General features: G+C 39.7%; 1 protein-coding gene across 1 annotated transcript in view; it reads left to right on the top strand.

Annotated features, from left to right (window-relative positions):
• The window catches only part of PDE1C (phosphodiesterase 1C), a 299,837-nt gene that overhangs the window by 199,441 nt on the left and 73,310 nt on the right, over positions 1-27,086 (top strand). Inside the window, exons 6-11 of the mRNA XM_021689572.2 lie at positions 256-372; positions 2,563-2,703; positions 9,701-9,801; positions 12,316-12,444; positions 13,549-13,650; positions 14,204-14,324. Coding sequence (XP_021545247.1) covers positions 256-372; positions 2,563-2,703; positions 9,701-9,801; positions 12,316-12,444; positions 13,549-13,650; positions 14,204-14,324 — 711 coding nt within the window. The remainder of the gene's footprint in view (positions 1-255; positions 373-2,562; positions 2,704-9,700; positions 9,802-12,315; positions 12,445-13,548; positions 13,651-14,203; positions 14,325-27,086) is intronic.

Below are 27,086 nucleotides of genomic sequence, written 5' to 3'. Positions count from 1 at the left end.
ACAATGCCTCGCATTTGGTAGGCACTCAATAAATTATAGCTGTTGTTGTAAGTAGTAAGACTATTTAATTATTTTATCAGTAAATGCTATACAGGTCTGCCAAGTTGGGAAAAGGTTGAGGGCAGAAATGGTGTTAGAGTCTTGGTCTATGAAATCCTGGGTGAAGGTTGCAGGGCGACTCCCCACGTGGGGAGACGGGTAGCTGTACGAGTGGCTGTGGACTAATGCAGTCTTTCTCCCTGCCCTGCCGTGCAGGATGTGGACAAGTGGTCCTTTGATGTCTTTTCTCTCAATGAGGCCAGCGGGGATCATGCACTGAAATTCATTTTCTATGAATTGCTCACACGTTATGATCTGATCAGCCGTTTCAAGGTCAGTGCCTACTTTTAAAAAATGCATGCATTTTTCCATTTTTTCTTTTTTGAAGATTTTATTTATTTATTTTAGAGAGAGAGCGAGCGAGCGAGAGAGCAGGAGTTGGTGGGAGTGGGGGAGGCAGAAGCAGACTCCCCACTGAGCAGGGAGCCCAATACGGGGCTCGATCCAGGGACTCCAGGATCATGGTCTGAGCTGAAGGCAGGTGTCCAGATGCCCCACATTTGTCCATCCTTCCATGACTTTTGGGGTAAGACCAAGACCATCCTTCCATGACTTTTGGGCTAAGACATCCTTTTAACATAGACTGAAAACTGTTATAGGTGACTTGGGAAGATTCATCCAGACAGCCACTGCCCTGAACTCCGTGGTGGTGGGAACTTTTCCTTAAGCCCTTGCCGGGTGGGGCTCATAGCAGGTGAGAGAGGTTGGAACCACCCAGTTGGATCCCAGTCTTCCTAGAAGTACAGCCCGAAGTGTGGACTAGTGGAACTCCTGAATGGCTCTCCCCGCACATCTCATTTCAGCCTGATTTGGTGTACTGTCGATCACTGCTGGCATGGAGACAGTAATGGAGACAGAGTGTGCATCTGCTGTCTCTGCAGACTTTTTTTCCCACCACTTGGCTCAAATTCAGACAAATGCTCTCACTTATCATCCGTGACAGATCATCAGTATTTCCCAGCCATTCATGCTTCAAATTAATTCTTCAACTTTAAGTAAAGAGCATGAATTGTTTTCAGTGTTCAATCCCCTCTGCTTTGTAATACCATGGACTCTAGAGGTCCAGCCAGATTCTCCAGGGAATCTTTGCATTCATCTGGTGACATCTATCGTATCATGCTCCTCAGAGTTCTCTCATCATGGGGATGAGCCCCTGGAAAATGCAGGGTTTTTTGAATATAAGGTATTGATTTCTCTAGACAGCACGGTTCTTTATCACTTTCCTATGGGCTGTGTACTTGGGGGCATATTTCCTACATAGCCATAAATACTTTATGGCAGTGGTTCTTAATTTCTTTGTGCAGAAATCGGCCTGAAAATCTGGTGGATGCTCAGGACCCTTTCCACAGAACAAAACTCTCGTGCACATATGCACACCTTTACCTAGCATTTTCGTGTCTCATGGATCTCTCATGAACAGCCCAAAGAACCTGGGGTTATTGGATATTCATTTTAAAAACTGATAGTGAATTAATCTCTGGCATATGAGGCAATATTTAAATTTTTAAGAATCCACAGATGGTAAATATAGAAGGATCTACTCAAGGAAGAACATCTTATAGGCTCTCACGAAGCATTACAGTAAAGTATTTTCCTTATATTTTTTTCTTCCTGACGTGATTATTGGTCTCCTGGAACCCATGCTCTCTCTTTTTACCCCAGGGTTGTATTTGGTAATTAACCCTAAACCAAGGAATTAACCCAGAAAAGAAATACAATGAATGTTTTCAGGGTCTCCTTCTTTTGTACAGACATTTTGCAGTTGTTCTTTATTTTCTGCCACATAGAAAATGAAGGTATGTATATTATACATATTTGAGACAGAACAGGAATTAGGCTACAATTCCAAATTCCAATGCAACGATAATAAATTGCCAAGTAATAGACATAAGAACGCAGTCTGTTTCTGTTCTTATATATAACAGGCTATCACATGTTTTGTTTTGTGTTTTCTCCGTGTGTCCAGCACATACAATCATTCCTCCTAAGGGCACAGTTTTCAGGAGGTGGCAGCTTGTGTTTGTTTTGCAATCATTTTACAACTTAAGATCCTTATGTACTTTATGTTTTCCCACAAAATAAATGAAATGTGCTACACAGTATGTATCCATTTATTTCTCAAGAAATAAAAGACTTGAACCTTTGCTTGAGAAATAGGTGAACACATACCCTTCTGCCCTAAATATCTTTGAGACAATTCTGGGGTTCTGGACTGAGAACAACAACAACAACAACAACAAAAACAATTTGCAGGGCAGACTGTTCTTAAACCAGGGACTTCCTGTGAGATTTTCAAATCATCTGATAATTCCTTCAGTAGTTTTAACTAATTTTTAAAAGTTCTGATTTCTTCATGTGCCATGTTATGCTCCCAGAAAGAGGCAGCTCGAGTGCCTTAGACTTGTGCTTCCTCACTGAAAGCTACCAAATCACTGGCTACTTAACCTTACTGCTCTCTTTCAGATCCCCATTTCTGCCCTTGTCTCATTTGTGGAGGCCCTGGAAGTAGGATACAGCAAGCATAAAAATCCGTACCACAATTTAATGCATGCCGCTGACGTTACGCAGACTGTGCATTACCTCCTTTATAAGACAGGGGTAGCGGTAAGTACTGATAGGAACTCTTAGATTACACAAAAGATGTGATGATGGTTCTTTTTACTGGAGGCTGTTCCTATTCTGATGAGGTTGAGCCCACAAGAAGTGCGTTGGTGCGTGGACTTCCTGCTCCCCAAGAGTTGTCTAACCAATCACTGAAGGTCTTGGGGTTCCTTATGGCCTCTGATATTTTCTCCATCCTGGACTTGATGAAATAAATATGTGGTAGTGACTTGCATCTTTATTAGGCTATGACCATATTTTAAATATGATTTCTAGAACTAAGTATGTATTTCCAGTTGTGGAGAGTGGTACTATTAACCTCTTGCTGTGGTCAATCACAATGCTATCCACGCATGCTGAAATCATATCAAGTATGCCTGGCGACCACACTGCACACAGGTAGCTTTTGGCTTAAACCATTTGATATTTTTCATGAGGATTATTGATTATTCTCATCGTATGTATGTGTGTTCAATTTGTTTGACCTCAGGAGCAATCTTCACTTCTAATCATTTGAAATTTTTCTTACTTGTTTTGACCCAACATTTCAGCTCTTTAGATGTTTTTGAATCCCTGTTCTGTAATCCATTGTATGAACTGGCCTGTTTAACTTGGTTATCTCTGCCTTTGCCCTCTTTGCCTTGATGAAAGCTGTTAATTTTACAAGATAGAGCTATTAGTGACGAACAGCTAGTTCTCTCTGTTAGGTCTCTATGACTTTTTCCTTTGAAATCTTCAGAGTCGACATCAAGGTAGACATTGTTTGGCTATGGTTATTAATTAGCCCATAAACTCAACACATTTGTTATTTTTTCCTCTAGGGCATGTTGAAAGGCTTGGTCTAATATCTCACTGAATTAAAAATGGAACACAGTGGGAGGAGTGTGGGCTTTGGAGCTAGATCTAGTGGGATATAAATCCTTATTAGATTTAGTGACCTATGATAAATTGCTTAAATCTCTGAGTCAGGATTTCCTCATTTTTAAAATGGTGAAAAATATTCTATCTTATAGAAATACTGTGGCGGTTAGGAATAAACTATCAAAAATACGAAGTGCTCTGTCTGCCTCATGAAGGAAGCGCAACAGTTAGAAATTGTTGTTAGTAAAACTTTGCTGGATTTTCTCAGAACCTCTCAACAATTTCAGTTCTTCTTTGTTGTAAAGCTGGCTTCTTAAAAATATTATTTTAAAAAGCTATAATTTTTTAAATTGTAGAAACACTATCAAGGGGACCTGTTTAATGTGATAAAAGATTTCTGTCAGAAGCATAGAGCAGACTTAGTTAATGGTGGTTCTTTGAAAACATGGAGCAAAACAGGGATGGCCACACTAATGTTGCTATTGAGCATTTTTCTGGAGGTCTCAGCCAATGCAATGTAGCATCTAAAAAAGTTGAAGAAGTATCCTGTGAAAATAATTTGACCATCTCTTTTAAAAGATCAAGAAAATCCAACTACAAATTATTGGGTCAAATAAAAGGCCTCAATCAGAGGTAGAAAAAGTAACTGTCCAAGGCACCTGAGTGGCTCAGTAGGTTAAGAGTCTGCCTTCGGCTCAGGTCATGATCCCAGGGTCCTGGGATCAAGTCCCACACTGGGCTCCTTGCTCAGCAGAGAGCTGCTTCTCCCTCTGCACCCCGCCCCCACTAATTCTCTCTCTCTCAAATAAATAAATAAAATCTTTTAAAAAATGGCTGTCTTAAACATTGGAAATTAACGAGTATAATAGAGGAACATACATTCCAGAGAGTTTTTTTTTTTTTAATTGATAAGTTACTAATGAAGAACTTCAAAACTGATAAAAAGGAAACCGTAAAACTAAATTAAAGAGCAGGAAAACAATGTTTAAATAAGAAAGGAAATACATTATGTTTTTAATGCAAAGCTTCAGTGTTATATAGATGTTAGTTTTCTTCAAACTGATCTATAAATTCAAAGCAATACCAATAAAGAATAATGAAACATGATAAGCTGAGTCTGAAATATATGGAAAATAGATATTTCACAACTTTAGAAAAAAGAGTTTTGAAAAAGACAATGTATGCCGTGGTATAGTTCTTATTCTACTAGGTGTTAAAATATCTACCGAAGCTGTAGTAATAAAGACAGGGTGGTATTTGTGCAAAAATCACCAAATATATGAATGAAGTTGAGTAAAGTTTCAAAAACTAAGCCCAAATATTTATTGAGCACAGTTTTGATTTAGACATGTTGAGTTTCAGGTCCTTATTAGACATCGTTGTGGAAGTGTCAAGCGGGAAGAGAATGAATGGAATCGAGAGTTCTGGGGAGAGGTTGGGGTGGACATGTAGATTAGGCAATCTTGGGCATATCAATATTATAGAAAGACATGGAATTAGTTGAGATCATCTGAAGGGCGAGTGTGAATAGAGAAGTAGTAAGGGCTCTGAAGTGAGTCCTGGAACAGCCTAAAGTTTAAAATGAAGGTAAAGAATTAGAGCCAACAGTAGTAACTGAAATGGAGTGGTCAGTGACATTGGAATAAAAACCAACAGTGTGGGCATGGAAGCCAAGGAAAGTAAGTGCTTCAAAAGAGAATAGTGAATTGTATGGGACATGCCAAAATGTCAAATAGGATGAGGATAGACAAGTGGCCACTGCCTTTGGCAACATGGAAGTCATTAGTGGCCTTGACACGAGTGGTCTCAGTGCTTTGGTAAGGATGGACCACTGACAAGAGTATAATGAAGAAAGAATTCAGGTGAGAAGGTAAGAACACATCTATAGACAACAACAGGGAAAATGACTCAGGTCAAAAAATGTTTTGGGAACTATGGTTCATTTAGGGAAAGAAAAGAATGTTTTTGTTCTACTTTAAATCAGTCATCTAATATTGGACCAATGAATTAAAGATTTGAATACAAAAAAATTTGATCATATGAGAATATGTTTATTTCCTTGAAACAGGAAATTCTTTCTCCTATAAGCCTCAAAACACAAAAGTTATATAAAAATATTGATTAAACTGAGTGTAAGAAAATTAAAACCCATAGGATAAAAAGAATCATCATAATCATGTAAGTACTTGAGGAAAATATGGGATTAAGATCCAGATGATATAAAGGAATCAACAAGAAAATGACAGAAATTCAGGAGAAAAATAGGAGTTAAGATTGCCCTGTTATAAAGTCTCTGTCATAGGCGGAATTTTGTCTTCCCCCTCTCCCACCCCCAGATTATATTGTTGAAAGTCCTAATCTCCAGTGCCTCAGAATGTGACTGTATTTGGAGATAGGGTCTTTAAAGAGGTAATTTAGGTCACGTGGGTGGCCCTGATCCAGTATGACTATTGTCCTTCTACAAAGAGGAGATTAAGATTGCAGACATGCGCATGCACAGAGGAAAGACCACGTGAGGACATGGCACAAAGAGGACCATCTGCAACCTGGGAAGAGGACACTCACTGCAAACCGACCCTGCCAATACTTTGATCTTGGACTTCTAGCCTCCACACTGTGAGAAAATAAAATTCTGTGGTTTAAGCCGCCTAGTTGGTGGCATTTTGTTATAGCAGCCAAGCAAACAAATAGAGGAGCCAGGACTGACTTCTAACGCCACTCATTTAAGTATTTAGCTATATTTCTACAATGCCTGTGGTAAAAAAAAAAAAAAGAGCCCCTGATATTCTTGCACCTCAGTATCCTCATGTGATACTTGAAAGTATCCTGGTGAGGATCAACATAGATGGCAAATGTACTTTGGACTCATCTATTTCAACATATATTTAGTCAGTACCTGCTGTGTACAGTATACTATGGAGACATAAAGGTAAATCACACACAGCTTTTTTAGCCCTCAAGAAAAACTCCCAAGTATTTATGCTAATGCAAGTTATCATTAACGTGAATGTTACAGCAACCAATGATCATGATGTACTGCATGCTGTTCTTAAATGAGCTCATTTGCCGTTGAATTTTCATTATCAATTCAGGCCATATTCAGAATCATTCTTAAATATAGAAACTACTTCCCGCCCACTCTCTCTTGGAAATGCAGCTCAAAACAAACTTCTTTCATTGCAAGCTTACAGAAATGGTGGGGAGCATTCTGATGAATGGAGAACATATTGTTACTCTAACCTTTCATTACAAACCAAGAGGGGGAAATGCTTTAAATCATTTCAGTTTTATAAACTGTAAGACACATGGGGAATCAAAACATCCCATTGATAAAGTGATGCCTGGTCTTCAACATCAACAGTATTACTCATTGTAATCTGTTTATATTACTCATTATTGCTTTACTTAGACGCCGAGAAGATGCTTGAATCCTTTCAGAATTATTTTGCCCACTTTTAAAGGAAAAATCCCTGAACAGGATTAGACTAAAAAGTTGTTGATTGAATAAATATGAATCAGACTTTGAGCTCCGGTCAAATTTTGATTTAGGTCGAAGGATTCCAAACTCCAAAGCCATCCCTTGGCCCCTTTCATTGCTTTGTCAGGCAAGTGCCATTAATTTTCCTCTTGCTTACTTTTTTTTTTTTTAAGGGGAGAGGCTGTGTATCTTGTTCTTTTGATCATATATGCCATCATCATATTTATACAGGAAACACTAAATGGCTAGAGTGCTAAATAATTTTATTAGTGTTTGTGGTCAGCAGAATTTTGGCCCCCATGATCTTTGCCCTCTGTCATAACATTTACTAATGTTACATTAGATGGCAAAACACTAATACAATGAAGGTCACTAATCAGAGGACCATAAAGTAGGGAGATGAGCCTCAATTCCCCAGGTGGGCCCAATGTAATCTTGTGGGTCCTTGCAAGTCAAGAGGCGTGACGAGGAGCTGTGAGGACTCAACTGGCTCTTGCTAGCTTGAAGATGGAGGGAGCCAAGTGGAAAGTTTGAGTAGGAAATGATTTTTGCCAATGCCTTGAATGTACCTGGAAACAGATTTTTCCACAGAGCTTCCAGAAAAGAACACAGCCCTGCCAACGCTTTGATTTCAGCCGTGTGAGATCCTCACCGGAAAAATCCAGCCACACTGTGCTGCCTTCTGACCTCCAGAACCTTGTGCCAATAAATGGGAGATGTTCTTTGAGCCTTAAGTTTGTGGTAATTTAAGGTAGCAATAGAAAACTAATACAGGGGTGGAAACATTACTAAAGAAACTGTCATTCACATACAAAACCCACAACTTGAGAATAATGTCCCCTCGAGCAGTTTTGCCCATGTCGTTTTCCTTCACGTGTCCACTGACCCCCATTTGCCCCTATGCCCATGCACACTGGGCTTGCTTCCTGAAGTCCACCACTACCAGTTGTCCCTGTCATTGAATTAGTTGTGACACTCATTTTTTGTAGATAGGAAATATGGACAGGATCTGTGGCTTGTGCCTTGTCTCAGTTCGATAAATCTGGAATAAAATTCATGTGGGACTTAATTTCTTATTTCTTATGGGTTGTCATAAAACCTTCTGGGTTCACAGTAATTAACTTGGAAAAGGCAAGAATATCTGGACCATATTAAAATATGAAGTTTTGCGGGGCACCTGGGTGACTCAGTTGATTAAGCATCTGCCTTCAGCTGAGGTCATGATCTCTGGGTCCTGGGCTCCCTGCTCAGTGGGGAACCTGCATCTCCCTCTCCCTCTGCCCCTCTCCTCCCCCCCGCACCCCCCTCGTTTAAATCCTTGAGGGGTACAACATAACATGGGTTCTGTGTCCAAAGGCCTTAGCAGGAAGGTTGCTTTGGAATTTGGCATGAATCATGTCACTGTTTCCATGAGCATGAGTTACCTTTCCTCAGACTACTCTGGTTTCGTTGGGTTCGCCACCAGGAATCATCTTTTCCTTTGTACACATGAGTACTCTCTTGCCTACACGGAATTCGGTTTCATCTCGAGTATAAACACTTCCAGAGACCTTACTTAGAGCCAACAGAAATAGCCTCAGACTACAGTGTTCCAGACATATTTGTCATTTTAGAAGTTCTGTTCCAAGCAGGGCTCGACAGGCTCCAAGATAGCCTTTTAATCTTATTTTAAAATGTTAAGTTAACTTCACGTAAGTTTGGAGAAAGAGCTATATTGGTGGTGTGGTGGGGGGGGAGGGTGGGTAGGTAGAGGGAGTTGAGGCTGATGGGTGGGGACAGGGTACTGGGGAAGAGTTGAAAGACATTGCCAAAATGAAAAAAAATATATATGTATGGAAAATATCAAGAACGTGTAATATAAGCTGCCAGGTGATGCTACCTCTGAGGGTCCAGGGAACACAGTTTGAGAACCTTGGACTACAGCCAATTTTGGTGGCATGGTTGGGGGTGGGGGGTCTCTTCAAACATCAGCATGCATAAGGCAGAAGGCCAGGTGTTATCTTTCCTCTGTCTACAAATACCCACTTTCTAGTAGGTAGACAGATTTTCTGTTACTTTTAGTTCTGGTATTGTGTTAAAATTTTTAATATATATTTTTTCTTTTTTCTTTTTTTTTTTTTTAAGATTTTATTTATTTATTTGACAGAGAGAGAGAGATAGCGAGAGCAGGAACACAAGCAGGGGGAGGGGGAGAGCGAGAAGCAGGCTTCCTGCCGAGCAGGGAGCCCGATGTGGGACTCGATCCCAGGACCCTGGGATCATGACCTGAGCCGAAGGCAGACGCTGAACGACTGAGCCACCCAGGCGCCCAATATATATTTTTTTCTATGTCTACCTAAGAACTTGACTTGGAATTTGGGAAAGAATACAATGAGGGTTTTTAAAGTCTTCATGTTCCTTGATTTTTGCTTCCTTGAAAAAAAAAAAAAAATAAAACTACTAGTTAGCTTTCTCAACCTTGCTGGGCAAGCTACTTCCAAATACCATATCCCCCGGTCTCCTCATAGGGAGAAGAAAATTCCGTCTGTCAGAAAACATGTGTTTGGCAATAGCTTGCCAGCTGCAGGGTGGAAAGGCAGCGACGCGGGTATGTTCAGCAAGCTGAAGACTTTGTCTGAGAAAGAGACAGATTATCTGATTGCCCTGCAATCTCCCTTTCAGAACTGGCTGACAGAGCTGGAGATCTTTGCTATCATCTTCTCAGCTGCCATCCACGACTATGAGCACACCGGAACCACCAACAATTTCCACATTCAGACACGGTGAGGATGCTGGATGTTTGTGAGGAGGCAGGAGGGGGTAGGGGTAGAGTTTGAGAAGTCAGAAAGGTGTCAGTCACCTTTCTTTTGCATGGTTTACTCTATTTTGCATTTCTGAAGAAATGAACTTTTCAACAAGACATCAACGGGGTCAGCTTCAGTCAAGATTTAGAGTTTGAGAAGTCATCTGCTCCCAATGCTCATATGTTATTCACATCAAATATGGATATCCTTTTCTTCTCTATTGGAATGCTAGCTATTTGTTTCCTTATATATGTATTGTGCATACTCTATCTATTTCTACTAGGTGGTAGAACAGTTGGCAAAAAGGTGCAGATGCCATGTAGACTGAATCAGTGAGGATGGGCCAGGATTGGGATGTTTCTGTCCACATGTCCAATACCTGAGCCTTCTTGCCCTGTGACCTCTGGGATTCTGGGGACACTCTTCTCATCCTTCCTGATTTCATCCCTGCTCTTTTTTGGTGCTTGCATTGCTCCCTGGCAGAGGGCTTGGGGAGCTAGGTTGTCTCATGCAGACTGCCTTCACCATAGATAATCTTTGTACCCACTATGATGAACTTCAGAGGTAAACACAGATCTCTGTGGGGGGAATTAAGTATGGGTCCAAGTGCCCAACTCTGAACCTCTTGACTATAACAGACATCACTCATCAATTTTCTTTAAACCAAGCTTCGTATTTATCTTTAGTGTTCCTCTCAGCACAGAATTCCAGGCAAGCAGTACCAGTCACTTGTCTTTTCCATTAGGGTGAAACTTTGTCCTGTCCTAGCCTAAGAACTTACCTTCTCTTAAGACAATTCTATGAAACTGAAGAGACTCTGATAGTAGGGTGAATTGGGCCTTGACGTAGTAATCAAAAGAAGTTAGAATGTGGGGAAAGATGGCATGGCTAAGAGGAAGAATGTAGCAGGGAGAGATGAGAACTTAAATAAATACTTGCGGTTTCATTTGAAAAAAGCAGGTGCACACGCCAGATAGGTTTGTGTTCATTAAATCAATCTACATGTATTTAATGAACCCAACACTTAATTATGGGGTACACAAAAGAAGACAGTATTGTCTGATCTCTGTTCAGAAGGGGAATTTCAATAGCATGGCAGCAGACAAAAGGATGTAAGCCGCCAGCTTCATTGTCTACCTCCCGCCTCCTCACACAGAAGAGCCTCAGCTGCTGGGAAGCCGCCTTTTGTGGTTCTGTTGCAAGGGCTTTAAATACAGGGAATTCCACAGAGCAGCTCTGTTTAGTGGATATCTGTGAGTGGAATCTTTGCTCTGAGGACAGAGGCTGTGGTGAATAGCACCTGCTGACGGAAGAGAGGTGGATGGAGCAACCGTACATGGGTCTTTGCTGGAGACCAATATCAAAACCCATCTTAACTCAGAGGAAATGGCTTAATTACAGCAGCTGGAAAAGAGCTTAATGTCACAAAATACACATCAGTTGGAGCCTGACTTAACAGATACGCGATCAGATATTTCACCACAGGGTTTGCATGTTTTGTGTTATCTCCATAGGAGTGAGGAAATTCCAGTGGATTCAGTTACGCTTGCTTTGGAATAAAATTTAAGCATTGGTCTTCTTTAATAGAACTTTATTCAAAGCATCTCAGCCCATGTGAGCCCTATACAGAAAACTAAATCCGTAACCAGGTTCTTTGTCCTTTGATGGTATGTTAAGCCTAACATTTTAAAGATATGCTAGGTATATCCCAAAAATTGGCCAATGACAGGCACAAGTTACGGTGGGGACCAGTGGCCGAACTGTCAGAAGACCTTCCTTCATCCCAACCCTGCCACGTACACACTGTGGGGCTCTGTGAAGTCATTTTACATCACTGAGACCCAGCTTCCTTGATGAGAAACAAATAAGCTGTAATAATCTAAGTTTTCATTAAATTGAAGATATTGAAATAGTGTACAGCTCTGTGTTTGGTGCAGTGGTCTGTGAGGAAGTGATTAGCAACTGTCCTATAATCCTTATATTCTTCACCCTCAATCTTACACATATGGCCTCCACATGGCAAAATGTTAAGGTCAAGGTACTACCAGAGGAACTTGGCAAACTGTACCTACCAGGTGGTATGTGTTCAGAGAATTGTAGCGATAATAAATAAATTCTCTCATTGAATAAAATTTTTAAAAACTTAAAGGCATTCCAGAAAATACAAGGAAGTTTGAGTTGACCCATGTTTTATGAAATCCCCTATGCTACTACTAGAAATCATTGACATCTGGTTATGGAACGGCTTTCAGAGAGTTCTCAGGTTGGATATCACATATTTCATGTTAACATATTGACATTAAACTACCCTACATATATCTACCGATAATTTGTAGTGTTGGTTTTAGCTTATTGGTTGACATAAGTGGCATATGGGGGCAAAGATAATTGTTGAACATAGGGAAAAAGATGGTGTATTCTAGCTTGAGAGAGTCACCTGAAAAATCTCAACCGTTTAACATCCTAAATTATTTTGCTTGGCTTTCTGTTCAGGTCTGACCCTGCTATTCTGTACAATGATAAGTCTGTATTAGAAAATCACCATTTAAGTGCAGCTTATCGCCTTCTGCAAGAAGATGAGGAAATGAATATTTTGATCAACCTCTCAAAGGATGACTGGAGGTAAGGATGAGACAGGAGAGAGATTTGGAGCCTAGGAAAGGAACCATGAGGAGAGATGAAGTATGCCGCTTTTGGAGAAATAATACCACTTGAACTGTTTATGGTACCCTTTCTCTCACCTCCTTTCTCTTCATCCCCTGTCTCCTTCCCTCTCTCCTCCCAACTTGTTCTCTCCCTTTTCTCTCTCTCTCCCTTTTCTCTCTCTTCCCTGCCTTCTCTCTCTCTTTTTTTTTTTAACACAAATATTAGAATATATTATAGGCACTTTGGAAATACTTGCTGCTTGTTACCTTAGGAAACTTGTGTTGCTCTTGTCTTAGCTTCTTAAATCTGAGTTTTTTTCTTTTAACATTCGTTTTTCGCCTTCCATTTGATTTGAACTTCTTTTGAAAATCTTTCAAAACTGTGCTAAGGAAATTATTTTGACACTCAAAAATTATTTCTAATTCTGTTGCCTAAATGACATTGTGTGTTTTTGAATGAATTTCGGCACACCTGAGTTTGAATATGGGCACAATAACTAGTTGTATGGCATTTAGGAAGTTACTTAACCCCTTCACACTGTTGTAAAATTTAATTTCTAGAAAATAGATAATAAAATTTACCTCGTGGTTTGGTCAATGTTATAATAAATGATATAATCCATTTAAAATGCTTAACACACATTGTGATGTATATAGCAAGCCTGCAAGTCTTTGTAGCTATAAATACAGATCAAGGTGTTTCGAAGATTAGAGGCAAAACCATTTAAATCCTTACAAAGTTCTGAATCTACTGCGTTGCAAATAGTACTTATATTTTAATTAAATGATCAGCTGTTCATTGAATATCTTTGTGCTAGCCATTATGTAAAGATTCAGAGAAATAAGCCATTCTGAGTGATAACGTACATTCCACATGTCATATTCCTAATTAATGATTTCCTTAATCCTTAACCTTCACTTATTCCTCATTAAAAAAAAGCCCACCTAAAAAGCTCAAGTTGATTAGAAATGTCACCACTAATTAACCAATTTTGCTTAGAAGTGGCAAAGAATATAAGCGAATTTTTACTTTCCATTTTTTTACTTCCATGCCTCTCTCTCCACGGGGTGTCCCTGAAAGGGAGTTTCGGACCTTGGTAATTGAGATGGTGATGGCCACGGACATGTCCTGTCATTTCCAACAAATCAAAGCAATGAAGACTGCTCTGCAACAGCCAGAAGCGTGAGTGGACCTGTGACATCATGTGTTTTTATAGGTGTTTGAACTGGTACTTGTGCGTGTTGTTGCACCTTCTTCGGAGAGCTTCACTGAATGGTCTCATGAAGTGGGGCTGGAGGAGGAGAGAGCATGGCAGGTGTACATATCACAGACAGATTTTCATCAGGGTTGAAATAAATAATAGGGCCAGTAACAATTTGCCCCCAGGTAAGAATTTAAAAGAATTCTTTGTGGGAAACTAAGTAATCAAAGATTCACTCAGTACAGGGGCAACAAAAGTCAGTGAGTGACTCTTAGATTCTTGTTGTCTTTTTGAATGATGCAGTCATTTCAGAAGTCATTTGGAGTCTGTTTATGAGGTGTCCAGTTCAATAAGCATGGAGACTAAGCTGATGAATATCCCAGCTGTAGGATGAAATGATGCTTTCCTCCCGGTTCAGCTGACATGGGGTTTGAGATGGGAGAATGGAAGAGATGAAGAAATTAATGATTGTTAAAAACTCTTATTGAGGTTCTGAAAGTTTGGTCATCACGTTTGGGTCCTTTGGGTTTATAGAATTGAAAAGCCGAAAGCATTATCCCTGATGTTGCACACGGCGGACATTAGCCATCCTGCAAAAGCATGGGAGCTCCATCATCGCTGGACAATGTCACTCCTGGAGGAATTCTTCAGACAGGTATCTTGTTGTGCTACTCCTCAGGGCCGTCAGCACTAGATAGTTTCTGAGTTTTATATTTCAGCAATGCTATAGTAAGACAATTGGCATTACAATAATTTTCTTTGGGGAGGAAGGGTTCATAGCTTTTTAAAAAAAATTTCCTGGCCTCTTGCTTATGTGATGTTTGACTCTTACCTAAATTTTGGTTCTCAGAACATCATGATATTTCTGTCCTATGCATTTCTGTTTGGAAAAAATAAATCCTTTTTGTCAGTTTTTTGTCAAAATATCATCTGGATACTTTCCCTTTTACTCCTCATTCTAATGGGTTGACCAAATTTTGGTTGCTTTTACATCATTGTGTGGGATTAAGATGCTAATCTTTAACTCATAATGATCTGTTACAGTAGATTGGGTTGTTTCTTTTGAGCAGATAAGCCATGTTGTCAAATTCCAAAGTGAGGTGTGGCAATTTGTGGTCAGGAAATCACTAGAAGCTATTGTTTCAATTATATTTAAACATACTACATCCTAAGGCACAGGGTTGTGTTTTCTACAAGGGTAGCCAGAGTCTTTAGTGAGTAGGCAGTGCTTGAAAATTAAATTTAAAAGAAGGTACACAGAAGTAGAGAAATCGGAAAATTAATACATAGTATCAAAACTGACGTCTTCTCGGGCGCCTGGGTGGCTCAGTTGGTTAAGCAACTGCCTTCGGCTCAGGTCATGATCCTGGAGTCCCCGGATCGAGTCCCGCATCGGGCTCCCTGCTCGGCAGGGAGCCTGCTTCTGCCTCTGACCCTCCCCCTTCTCATGTGCTCTCTCTCTCTCTCTCTCTCTCTCTCGTTCTCTCTGTCTCAAATAAATAAATAAAAAAAATCTTTAAAAAAAAACAAACAAAAAAAAAACTGACATCTTCTCAAGAAGAGCTGCCATTAAAACAACTGCTTCAAGACATGAGGTCCTGAGATTGAAGGCAAGATGACATTCGGACTGTGGGGCCTAAATTATAGCCAACTCACATCAGTACAGTTAATTCAGTTACCTCTGGTCACTTCAAGAAGGGTGGTTCACGTCATGGACTGGGAGACCTCTGAGACTGCACAGAATACTACTCATGACGCCAGTCTCAACTTTGTCCCCCAAACTGACAAGAGATAGGCTCTTTCAGTCGTTACTTGATTTTTTGAAGCAAATTACTCCTCTATGATTACTCTTATTCTGTGATTCTGGTTTGAATGGAAAAATTGTAGAAGGCGTCTGTATGTGTGTGTTTTTTCTTCTGAAACTGTACGCAATATCTAGTGATGAGGTGGGACCAGAGTCAACAGCATATTCAACAAAGTCCAGAAGACCCTTTATTAGAGTTTTTATTCCAACTGGTTCATGGGACTAATCAAATCCCGCTTCTAGTTCCCAATGGTCTTATCTGTGACTTGTGTTTTAGGAGGTGGTGGTGGTGGTGGCTAGGGGGTGGAGTGGGTGGGATTTAGGGGAAGGTTGGGCCAGATGTTTCCTTAGGGTCCTTCTGGCATTAAATGTTCTACACTTAATCCTTCATACTGTCCAGGGGTGCACATCAACACCTGCACACACACATGCTCCCCTAAGCTATTATGTGAATATACCATCAGGTACCCTATTCTGCATATGGCTGTTTCCCCTCGCAAAGTCATTGCTTGGTCTCAGACTTGTTCTCAAGGAGAACCCAGTGGTGTGCAAGGAACTAGAGCTGGACAGGTGGGCTTTGTATATACAAGAATGACTCTGCCATTTTTCCGGAAGCTATTCTGTTAATATTAATGAGAGGATTTTCTGTAAATAACCACTCCCCATTATCATATGCTTTCTTTAATATTGCTTGAGCAATAACACCCCCTATGGCTGGGAGTATTTAATCTACAGCCAAAGGTAGGTGATAGCTAACTCATGTAAGTGTGAGGTACTGAAGTGATTCCTTCTTTTAATTGTGAGTAGATATGAGAAATATCTTAAATATGTGCACATTTTTTCCCATAACGGAAACCTTGTTTGTATACACATATGCTTGAATTGAATGAAAAGGTGCTAGAGGCAATGTGAAAATAACCTTATTGAATTTCTTGCCTATTGGGAATGGAATGTTAGCTCACTGGACTGGAACTATTTTTTAGTAATTATGATTCAGTAAATTATTTTTATTGACTTAATATTTTAACCCAGATGCCATAAGCCATTGTAAGTAACCCATGTAGGAGAAACGTTGCCTCAGCGCTTAACTATAGATTTTAAATCAGACAGTTCAAATGGGAAAGCTCAATGGGACTATAGAGCCTTTGAAAGTATTACATTTGGAAGTTGGGTTGTAATTCAAAATAAGGGCATAGGCTAAGTGCCGATAGACCAGACCTTCCATACTTTGCTAAAAAAGTAAGTTACATCTTCAGTATTATAACCATATTTTACAAAATCCAAGCTGTGGCCTTGGGGTGCTTCTCAATGAAATATTGACTTTAAAGAAGTATAAGTTTGCCTCTTTGGTAAATACATGCTATATAAGTCTTGAGGTTCATTTCCTTTATATTGCTGTTTATTTTTATATTTTGCAAACATCCCCTACAATTCTTTTAATATCTTCTGTGTTTGTGGTTATTTCCCCATTTCTAATTCTCATTTCATGTATTAGTGTTTTTCCCCTTGCTTCTCTATGAAATTGGCTAATCATTTGATTATTTTGTTTCTATTTTATTTTATAATACCTTAATTGAAGTTTTCATTTTTACTAATTCATTTCTTCTGCTTGAGTTTATTTTGTTCTTTTGCTAACTTCCTGAGCTGGATGCTCAGTTCACTTATTTCATTCTGCCTGTTTAGTATTAGAAAATATAAGGCTAGGGGTTTGTCTTTTTCTTATGAATCTCATAGATTCTGATATGCAGTATTTTCACAATCATTCCTTTCTAAATATTCTGTAATTTTGGTGTAGATTTTTCTTTTACCCAAGAGTTGGTTCAGATAGAGGTGTTTATTTATAAAATTTTCCAATGGTGGGCTCTTTTGCTTTCTAGTTTGTAATTCATTTGTGGCTTATTGAAATTTGATCAAAGAATTTTTTCATTGTTTGGATTTTATTGTGAATCATTTGTCACCTACTATATAATCAGTTTTGTGAATGTTCACTGCTCTTTAAAAGTAGATTTATTTTCTACTAGCAGGGTATAGAATTCAAACAATACCCCATGTATCTACCTTATGAATTATGTCATTTAGGTATTCTATATATCATTTAAAAAATTTGATCTATTGTGGGATGACAGATGTTTCTAGTTTTTTTTTCTTTCTACGTAGTGTGAATGTTGATTCTTTTTTTATTTTTATTTTATTTTATTTTTTTTTATTCTTATGTTAATCCCCATACATTACATCATTAGTTTTAGATGAAGTGTTCCATGATTCATTGTTTGTGCATAACACCCAGTGCTCCATGCAGAATGTGCCCACCTCAATACCCACCACCAGGCTAACCCATCCTCCCACCCCCTTCCCCTCTAGAACCCTCAGTTTGTTTTTCAGAGTCCATCGTCTCTCATGGTTTGTCTACCCCTCCGATTTCCCCCGCTTCATTCTTCCCCTCCCACTACCTTCTTCTTCTTCTCTTTTTTTTCTTAACATATATTGCATTATTTGTTTCAGAGGTACAGATCTGAGATTCAACAGTCTTGCACAATTCACAGCGCTTACCAGAGCACATACCCTCCCTAGTGTCTATCACCCAGTCACCCCATCCCTCCCACCCCACCCCCCACTCCAGCAACCCTCAGTTTGTTTCCTGCAATTAAGAATTCCTCATATCAGTGAGATCATATGATACATGTCTTTCTCTGTTTGACTTATTTCACTCAACATAATACCCTCCAGTTCCATCCACGTCGTTGCAAATGGCAAGATCTCATTCCTTTTGATGGCTGCATAATATTCCATTGTATATATATACCACCATCTTCTTTATCCATTCATCTGTCGATGGACATCTTGGCTCTTTCCACAGTTTGGCTATTGTGGACATTGCTGCTATAAACATCGGGGTGCACGTACCCCTTCGGATCCCTACATTTGTATCTTTGGGGTAAATACCCAGTAGTGCAATTGCTGGATCATATGGTAGCTCTATTTTCAACTTTTTGAGGAACCTCCATACAGTTTTCCAGAGTGGCTGCACCAGCTTGCATTCCCACCAACAGTGTAGGAGAGTTCCCCTTTCTCCGCATCCCCGCCAACATCTGTCGTTTCCTGACTTGTTAATTTTAGCCATTCTGACTGGTGTGAGGTGGTATCTCATTGAGGTTTTGATTTGGATTTCCCTGATGCCGAGTGATATTGAGCACTTTTTCATGTGTCTGTTGGCCATTTGGATGTCTTCTTTGGAAAAATGTCTGTTCATGTCTTCTGCCCATTTCTCGATTGGATTCTTTGTTCTTTGGGTGTTGAGTTTGATGAGTTCTTTATAGATTTTGGATACTAGCCCTTTATCTGATATGTCATTTGCAAATATCTTCTCCCATTCTGTTGGTTGTCTTTTGGTTTTGTTGACTGTTTCCTTTGCTTTGCAAAAGCTTTTTATCTTGATGAAGTCCCAATAGTTCATTTTTGCCCTTGCTTCCCTTGCCTTTGGTGATGTTTCTAGGAAGAAGTTGCTTCGGCTGAGGTCAAAGAGGTTGCTGCCTGTGTTCTCCTTTAGGATTTTGATGGACTCCTGTCTCACATTGAGGTCTTTCAACCATTTGGAGTCTATTTTTGTGTGTGGTGTAAGGAAATGGTCCAGTTTCATTCTTCTGCATGTGGCTGTCCAATTTTCCCAACACCATTTGTTGAAGAGACTGTCTTTGTTCCATTGGACATTCGTTCCTGCTTTGTCAAAGATGAGTTGACCATAGAGTTGAGGGTCCATTTCTGGGCTCTCTGTTCTGTTCCATTGATCTATGTGTCTGTTTTTGTGCCAGTACCATGCTGTCTTGATGATGACAGCTTTGTAATAGAGCTGGAAGTCCGGAATTGTGATGCCGCCTGAATTGCTTTTCTTTTTCAACATTCCTCTGGCTATGCGGGGTCTTTTCTGGTTCCATACAAATTTTAGGATTATTTGTTCCATTTCTTTGAAAAAAGTGGATGGTATTTTGATGGGGATTGCATTGAATGTGTAGATTGCTCTAGGTAGCATTGACATCTTCACAATATTTGTTCTTCCAATCCATGAGCATGGAATGTTTTTCCATTTCTTTGTGTCTTCCTCAATTTCTTTCATGAGTATTTTATAGTTTTCTGAGTACAGATCCTTTGTCTCTTTGGTTAGATTTATTCCTAGGTATCTTATGGTTTTGGGTGCAATTGTAAATGGGATCGACTCCTTAATTTCTCTTTCTTCTGTCTTGTTGTTGGTGTATAGGAATGCCACTGACTTCTGTGCATTGATTTTATATCCTGCCACTTTACTGAATTCCTGTATGAGTTCTAGCAGTTTTGGGATGGAGTCTTTTGGGTTTTCCACATAAAGTATCATATCATCTGCAACGAGTGAGAGTTTGACTTCTTCTTTGCCAATTTGGATGCCTTTGATTTCTTTTTGTTGTCTGATTGCTGTGGCTAGGACTTCCAATACTATGTTGAATAGCAGTGGTGATAGTGGACATCCCTGCCGCGTTCCTGACCTTAGGGGGAAAGCTCTCAGTTTTTCCCCATTGAGGATGATATTCGCTGTAGGTTTTTCATAGATGGCTTTTATGATATTGAGGTATGTACCCTCTATCCCTATACTCTGAAGAGTTTTGATCAAGAAAGGATGCTGTACTTTGTCAAATGCTTTTTCTGCATCTATTGAGAGGATCATATGATTCTTGTTTTTCTTTTGTTAATATATTGTATCACATTGATTGATTTGCGGATGTTGAACCAACCTTGCAGCCCAGGGATAAATCCCACTTGGTCGTGGTGAATAATCCTTTTAATGTACTGTTGGATCCTATTGGCTAGTATTTTGGTGAGAATTTTTGCATCCATGTTCATCAGGGATATTGGTCTGTAATTCTCCTTTTTGATGGGGTCTTTGTCTGGTTTTGGGATCAAGGTAATGCTGGCCTCATAAAATGAGTTTGGAAGTTTTCCTTCCATTTCTATTTTTTGGAACAGTTTCAGAAGAATAGGTATTAATTCTTCTTTAAATGTTTGGTAGAATTCCCCTGGGAAGCCATCTGGTTCTGGGCTCTTGTTTGTTTGGAGATTTTTGATGACTGCTTCAATTTCCTTAGTGGTTATAATTCTGTTCAGGTTTTCTATTTCTTCCTGGTTCAGTTTTGGTAGTTGATACATCTCTAGGAATGCATCCATTTCTTCTAGGTTATCTAATTTGCTGGCATAGAGTTGCTCATAATATGTTCTTATAATTGTTTGTATTTCTTTGGTGTTGGTTGTGATCTCTCCTCTTTCATTCATGATTTTGTTGATTTGGGTCATTTCTCTTCTCTTTTTGATAAGTCTGGCCAGGGGTTTATCAATCTTGTTAATTCTTTCAAAGAACCAGCTCCTAGTTTCGTTGATCTGTTCTACTGTTCTTTTAGTTTCTATTTCATTGATTTCTGCTCTGATCTTTATTATTTCTCTTCTCCTGCTGGGTTTAGGCTTTATTTGCTGTTCTTTCTCCAGCTCCTTTCGGTGTAGGGTTAGGTTGTATACTTGAGACCTTTCTTGTTTCTTGAGAAAGGCTTGTATTGCTATATACTTTCCTCTTAGGACTGCCTTTGCTGCATCCCAAAGATTTTGAATAGTTGTGTTTTCATTTTCATTGGTTTCCATGTATTTTTTTAATTCTTCTTTAATTTCCTGGTTGACCCATTCATTCTTCAGTAGGATGCTCTTTAGCCTCCATGTATTTGAGTTCTTTCTGACTTTTGTCTTGTGATTGAGTTCTAGTTTCAAAGCATTGTGGTCTGAAAATAGGCAGGGAATGATTCCAATCTTTTGGTACCGGTTGAGACCTGATTTATGACCTAGGATGTGATCTATTCTGGAGAATGTTCCATGGGCACTAGAGAAGAATGTGTATTCCGTTGCTTTGGGGTGAATGTTCTGAATATGTCTGTAAAGTCCATTTGGTCCAGTGTGTCATTTAAAGTCTTTATTTCCTTGTTGATCTTTTGCTTAGACGATCTGTCCATTTCAGTGAGGGGGGTGTTAAAGTCCCCCACTATTATTGTATTGTTGTCGATGTGTTTCTTTGCTTTTGTTATTAATTGCCTCATATAATTGGCTGCTCCCATGTTAGGGGCATAGATATTTACAATTGTTAGATCTTCTTGTTGGATGGATCCTTTAAGTATGATATAGTGTCCTTCCTCATCTCTTATTACAGTCTTTGGTTTAAAATCTAATTTGTCTGATATAAGGATTGCCACCCCAGCTTTCTTTTGGTGTCCATTAGCATGGTAAATGGTTTTCCACCCCCTCACTTTCAATCTGGGGGTGTCTTTGGTTCTAAAATGAGTCTCTTGCAGACGGCATATCGATGGGTCTTGTTTTTTAATCCAGTCTGATAGCCTGTGTCTTTTGATTGGGGCATTGAGCCCATTTACATTCAGGGTAACTATTGAAAGATAGGAATTTAGTGCCATTGTATTGCCTGTAAGGTGACTGTTACCGTATATTGTCTGTGTTCCTTTCTGGTCTATGTTGCTTTTAGGCTCTCTCTTTGCTTAGAGGACCCCTTTCAAGATTTCCTGTAGGGCTGGTTTTGTGTTTGCAAATTCCTTTAGTTTTTGTTTGTCCTGGAAGCTTTTTATCTCTCCTTCAATTTTCAATGACAGCCTAGCTGGATAGAGTATTCTTGGCTGCATATTTTTCTCATTTAGTGCTCTGAAGATATCCTGCCAGTCCTTTCTGGCCTGCCAGGTCTCTGTGGATAGGTCTGTTGCCAATCTAATGTTTCTACCCTTGTAGGTTACATATCTCTTCTCCCGAGCTGCTTTCAGGATTTTCTCTTTGTCTATGAGACTCGTAAGTTTTACTATTAGATGTCGGGGTGTTGACCTATTTTTATTGATTTTGAGAGGGGTTCTCTGTGCTTCCTGGATTTTCATGCCTGTTTCCTTTCCCAAATTAGGGAAGTTCTCTGCTATAATTTGCTCCATTCTACCTTCTGCCCCTCTCTCTCTTTCTTCTTCTTCTGGGATCCCAATTATTCTAATGTTGTTTCGTCTTATGGTATCGCTTATCTCTCGAATTCTGCCCTCGTGATCCAGTAGTTGTTTATCTCTCTTTTTCTCAGCTTCTTTATTTTCCATCATTTCATCTTCTATATTACTGATTCTCTCTTCTGCCTCATTTATTCTAGCAGTTAGCGCCCCCATTTTTGATTGCACCTCATTAATAGCCTTTTTGATTTCTACTTGGTTGGATTTTAGTTCTTTTACTTCTCCAGAAAGGGTTTCTCTAATAACTTCCATATTTTTTTCAAGCCCAGCTAGTATCTTTAAAGTGATGATTCTGAACTCTAGATCTGACATCGTACTAATGTCCGTATTGAGTAGGTCCCTGGCAGTCGGTACTACCTCTTGTTCTTTTTGTTGAGGTGATTTTTTCCATCTTGTCATTTTGTGCAGAGGAGAATAGATTAATGAGAGAACAAAATGCTAGCAGAGTAACAACGTCCCCAGAAAATATACTCTAAACAAATCAGAAAAGACCTGAAGCAGTGGGAAAAGAAAGGGAAAGAGAGAAAAGAGAAAAAGAAAAAAAAGAAAAAGATAAAGATAAAAACAAAAACAAAACAAAACAACAACAACAACAACAACAAAACCAGAATGTGATCAAATATGATCAGGCTGGTATATAGATCAGTGCCACACACTAGATTTGGGGTGTATTTTGGTCTTTTAGAAGAAAGTGCCTCCCAAAATTTTAAAGAAAGAAAAACTTATATATATGTACAAAAATAAGGGTTGATACGATGAAGGGATGGAATATGACTGTAAAGATGGAAATTATAAAAAATTTTATAAAAGGAATTGATAAGAAGTTGTTTGAAAAAAGAAAGAAGAGGATTAAAAAAAGAAAGAAAAAGGGAGAGGATGTGATCAGGCAGGGGAATAGAAAACACCATATACTAGAGATTTAGGGTATATTTTAATCTGTTAGAAGAAACTATCTCAAAATTTTAAAGAGAGAACAACTTATATATATATAAGCCAAAAATACAGGTAACTACTATGAAGGGATAGAATATGACTCTAAAAATGAAAAATAAAAATTTTTTTTTAAAAAAAGGGATTGATAAGATGTTGATTGAAAAAGGGAAAAAGAAAAATTCAAAAAGAAAAAAAAAGAAAAAAAGACAGTTAAAAAAAATTAACTTTGAAAGACTAAAGAATCATGGTAAAAAAGCCATGAATTGTATGTGCAGTAGTCCCCTAGCACTGGAGTTCTGCCGTTCTCATTGATGGGTAAACTTGGTCTTGGCTGGCTGTTCTCGCTGATCTTCTGGGGAGGGGCCTGTTGCCGTGGTTTCCAAATGTCTCTGCCAGAGGCGGAATTGCCCCGCCCTTGCCCCCTTCCGGCTAAGTAATCTGCTCGGGTTTGCTCTCCGGGGCTTTTGTTCCCTGCGAGCTTTCCGTACAGCTTTGGAGGCGGAGAGTGAAAATGGCGGCCTCCCAATCTCTGCCCCGGAGGAGCCGAGAACTCGGGCCCCGCTTCTCAGTGAGCCCCCAGAGAAAAGCCGTCAGTCACTCCCGTCTCCCGGTCTCTGGCTGCACTCCATGCTCACCCGGCCTGTGACCGCGCGTTTCTATCTCTGGCACCCGATCCCGGGTGGAGTCTCCAAACCCAGCAGATCCCTGCGGCGCACTCCCGCGCGGCTCCTCCCGGGGGAGGAAGGTGAGTCTCCCCGGATCTGCCGCTTGTTGGGTCCCTGCTGGAGGAGCAGTGGCCCGACTGTGCCGCGGATCACGGTTTATGGCAACCCCGAGCTGAGAGCCCGCACCTGGGCTCCGCCTCTGCAGCCGGCTTCCCTGCTCCGATACCTGGGAGCTCTGCCACACTCAGGCACCCCCGGTCTTTCTGTGACCCCGAGGGTCCTGAGACCACACTGTCCCGGAAGGTTCCACCCCCCGCTTAGCCACCGGAGCGACGACCCTCAGCGGAGCCGACTTCTAAAAGTTCCGATTTTGTGCTCCGCGGCTCTATCACTTGCCAGAAGCGGCCGACGGAGGCCCCTCCCCCGCCGTCTATCCTCCCGAATATCGCCTCGGATTCACTTCTCCGCACGTCCTACCTTCCAGAAAGTGGTCGCTTTTCTGATGAGAGAGTTGTTGCTCTTCTTTTCTTCGATCTCCTGTTGAGTTTGTAGGTGTTCAGAGTGGTTTGATCCCTATCCAGCTGAATTCCTGAGAGCAGACGAAATCCAGGTCTCCTACTCCTCCGCCATCTTGCTGCGCCCCCGTGAATGTTGATTCTATGTTATTTGGTTCTTGGATATTCATAACTATTAGATTGTCATAATTTATTGTACCTTTATCATTATAAAGCCTGCTTCTTTGCCTCATCTAATGCTTTTACCTAGAATTCAAATTTGACTCATTTTAAGGATATGAGCCTTGTCTTTGCACAGGTTTTTACCGTTAGCCTTTCAGAGATACTTTTGTTTGGGTGTGCCTTTTAAACACTGTATATAATTGAGGTTTTTTATGAGGCCATCTAAGATTCTTTTCTCTTATTATTTGAAATCAGCTATATTCGTATCTATTGAAATGATAGGAATATTTGATCTTAGGTACCATCATATTTTATATTATGCTTTCTCTTTTTACAGCTTCTTCATAAATAGTTCATTATAGTGACTGTGCCATCTGCTTTGTTCTATATTTATTTCTTCTGATGACTTGGAAGTTTTATATTATGTTTTTAGTTCTTCCAGGGGCTAACTTGATAATAAAAATTTTACATCCTCTATTTATTTAGATAGTATCTATTGCCTCCTTCTTATAAAAAGTAGTAAACTTCTACTTCCTCTTCCCCAGCACTTGATTTTAGTAGGTTTTATTAACTTGTTTAATTCTTGTAGTCTGTTCTTTATTATTTAAATATAGCTCTATTTTTAATGTATCAGGTTTAAATGATATATTCTTATCTCCAACAGGTAAGAAAGCCGGCGTTTATTTATTACTTCCCAATACCATTCCTCATTTTCCTTTCCATAACATAACTAACTCCTTGTTACTATTTGTTGGCTATATTATTTCTAAGTTGTCCTGATTTTTTAAATGAGCCTTCTATGGCATGTACTACATGCTGCTTACAAAAGATACACCCTAAAGAATGTGACTCAGAAAGGTAGAAAACCGGCAAGAGCATAATCTTCTAGTTGTTCTTGTCTTTTTTTTTTTTTTTTAAAGATTTTTATTTATTTATTTGACAGAGAGAGACACAGCGAGAGAGGGAACACAAGCAGGGGGAGCGGGAGAGGGAGAAGCAGGCTTCCCGCGGAGCAGGGAGCCCGATGTGGGGCTCGATCCCAGGACCCTGGGATCATGACCTGAGCCGAAGGCAGACGCTTAACGACTGAGCCACCCAGGCGCCCCTAGTTGTTCTTGTCTTGATTCTGCTCAGTGTTGGTACTTTGGCCCTGGTTGATCACCATTGGTTGGCCAACGTTGTTCCTCAGGTGCTTTCTTCTAGAAGAGCTAATGAAACCACATTTTTGTGTACTTGCCCATATTTCTACTGCTGTTATACTTGGGCCATAGTTTGCTTGGGTAAGACATTTTTTTGATCAAACTTTCTCCCTTGAGGCCTTTTTTATATTTCACTCAAATGTCTTCTACCTGTGAATATTGCTGTGGAGAGGTTGGAGGCCCTGCTGTAATTATTTTCATGTCTAGGTGATATATCTTTATGCTTATGTGCCCTAAAGGATTATTTCTTTATCTTTGAAGCCCACTGACATTACTAGGGTATATTTCAATAATGACTCTTCTTTAATAGCTTTTCTTGGGAACTGGCTTGTTCTTTTCTTCTATAGATTCAAGTTACCTTGATTACATCTTTGAATGCTTTCCTTTTCCATTTGTTAAGTTCTCTTCTTTAGCGAAAACAGTTATTCATAGTTGACTCTCTTTTGTTTCTCTTCCATGTCTACATTTTTCCTTTAAGTCTTCATTAACTCTTTGATCAGTGGTCTTTGTTTGGCCTGCTTTTTACATTCTGACCTCCATGCCCCTTAATGTGTTTTCATCAAGAACAACTCTTGTTTGTGCCGCTTCCGGTGCAGTCTTCATTTATGCAATCATTCTGTTTTTCTCTTCCATATCTTTCCTGAGCTCTGATAGCTCCTATTTCCCTGAGCCCTTTTCTTGATAATTTCAGGAATTTCTTTCTGTTCATGACAATATGTTTGGTCATCACTTGGTGGCACTGTTTATTCTGGTGTTTCCTGTTTTTTTGTTTGTTTCTTCCTTTATTCCTTTTTTTCCTTTTTCATTTGATACATGTTTTCACAGGTTTTTTTGTTGGTAGTGATGGTAGTGCTGCTTCTTCTTCCTCCTCCTCCTCCTTCTCCTTCTTCATTTTATTATTACTATTATTTACTATTGTTGAATGAAATGCATTATTTTTAAACTATTTGCAGGATGTATGTGCCAAGGAGAAACCAGAACAGCAATATTCTAAACTAGCCGAGATTCTTCATGGTTTGTTATGAGGCTTCTATGACGTGGGGGGTGTGTGTGTGTGTGTGTGTGTGTGTGTGTGTGTGTGTGTGTGTGT

Source organism: Neomonachus schauinslandi, chromosome 12 (genome assembly GCF_002201575.2).
Source record: "Neomonachus schauinslandi chromosome 12, ASM220157v2, whole genome shotgun sequence".
NCBI classification, from domain to species: Eukaryota; Metazoa; Chordata; class Mammalia; order Carnivora; family Phocidae; genus Neomonachus; species Neomonachus schauinslandi.
Note: the sequence above shows the minus strand (reverse complement) of the source record. Positions and strands in the feature narration are given on the sequence as shown.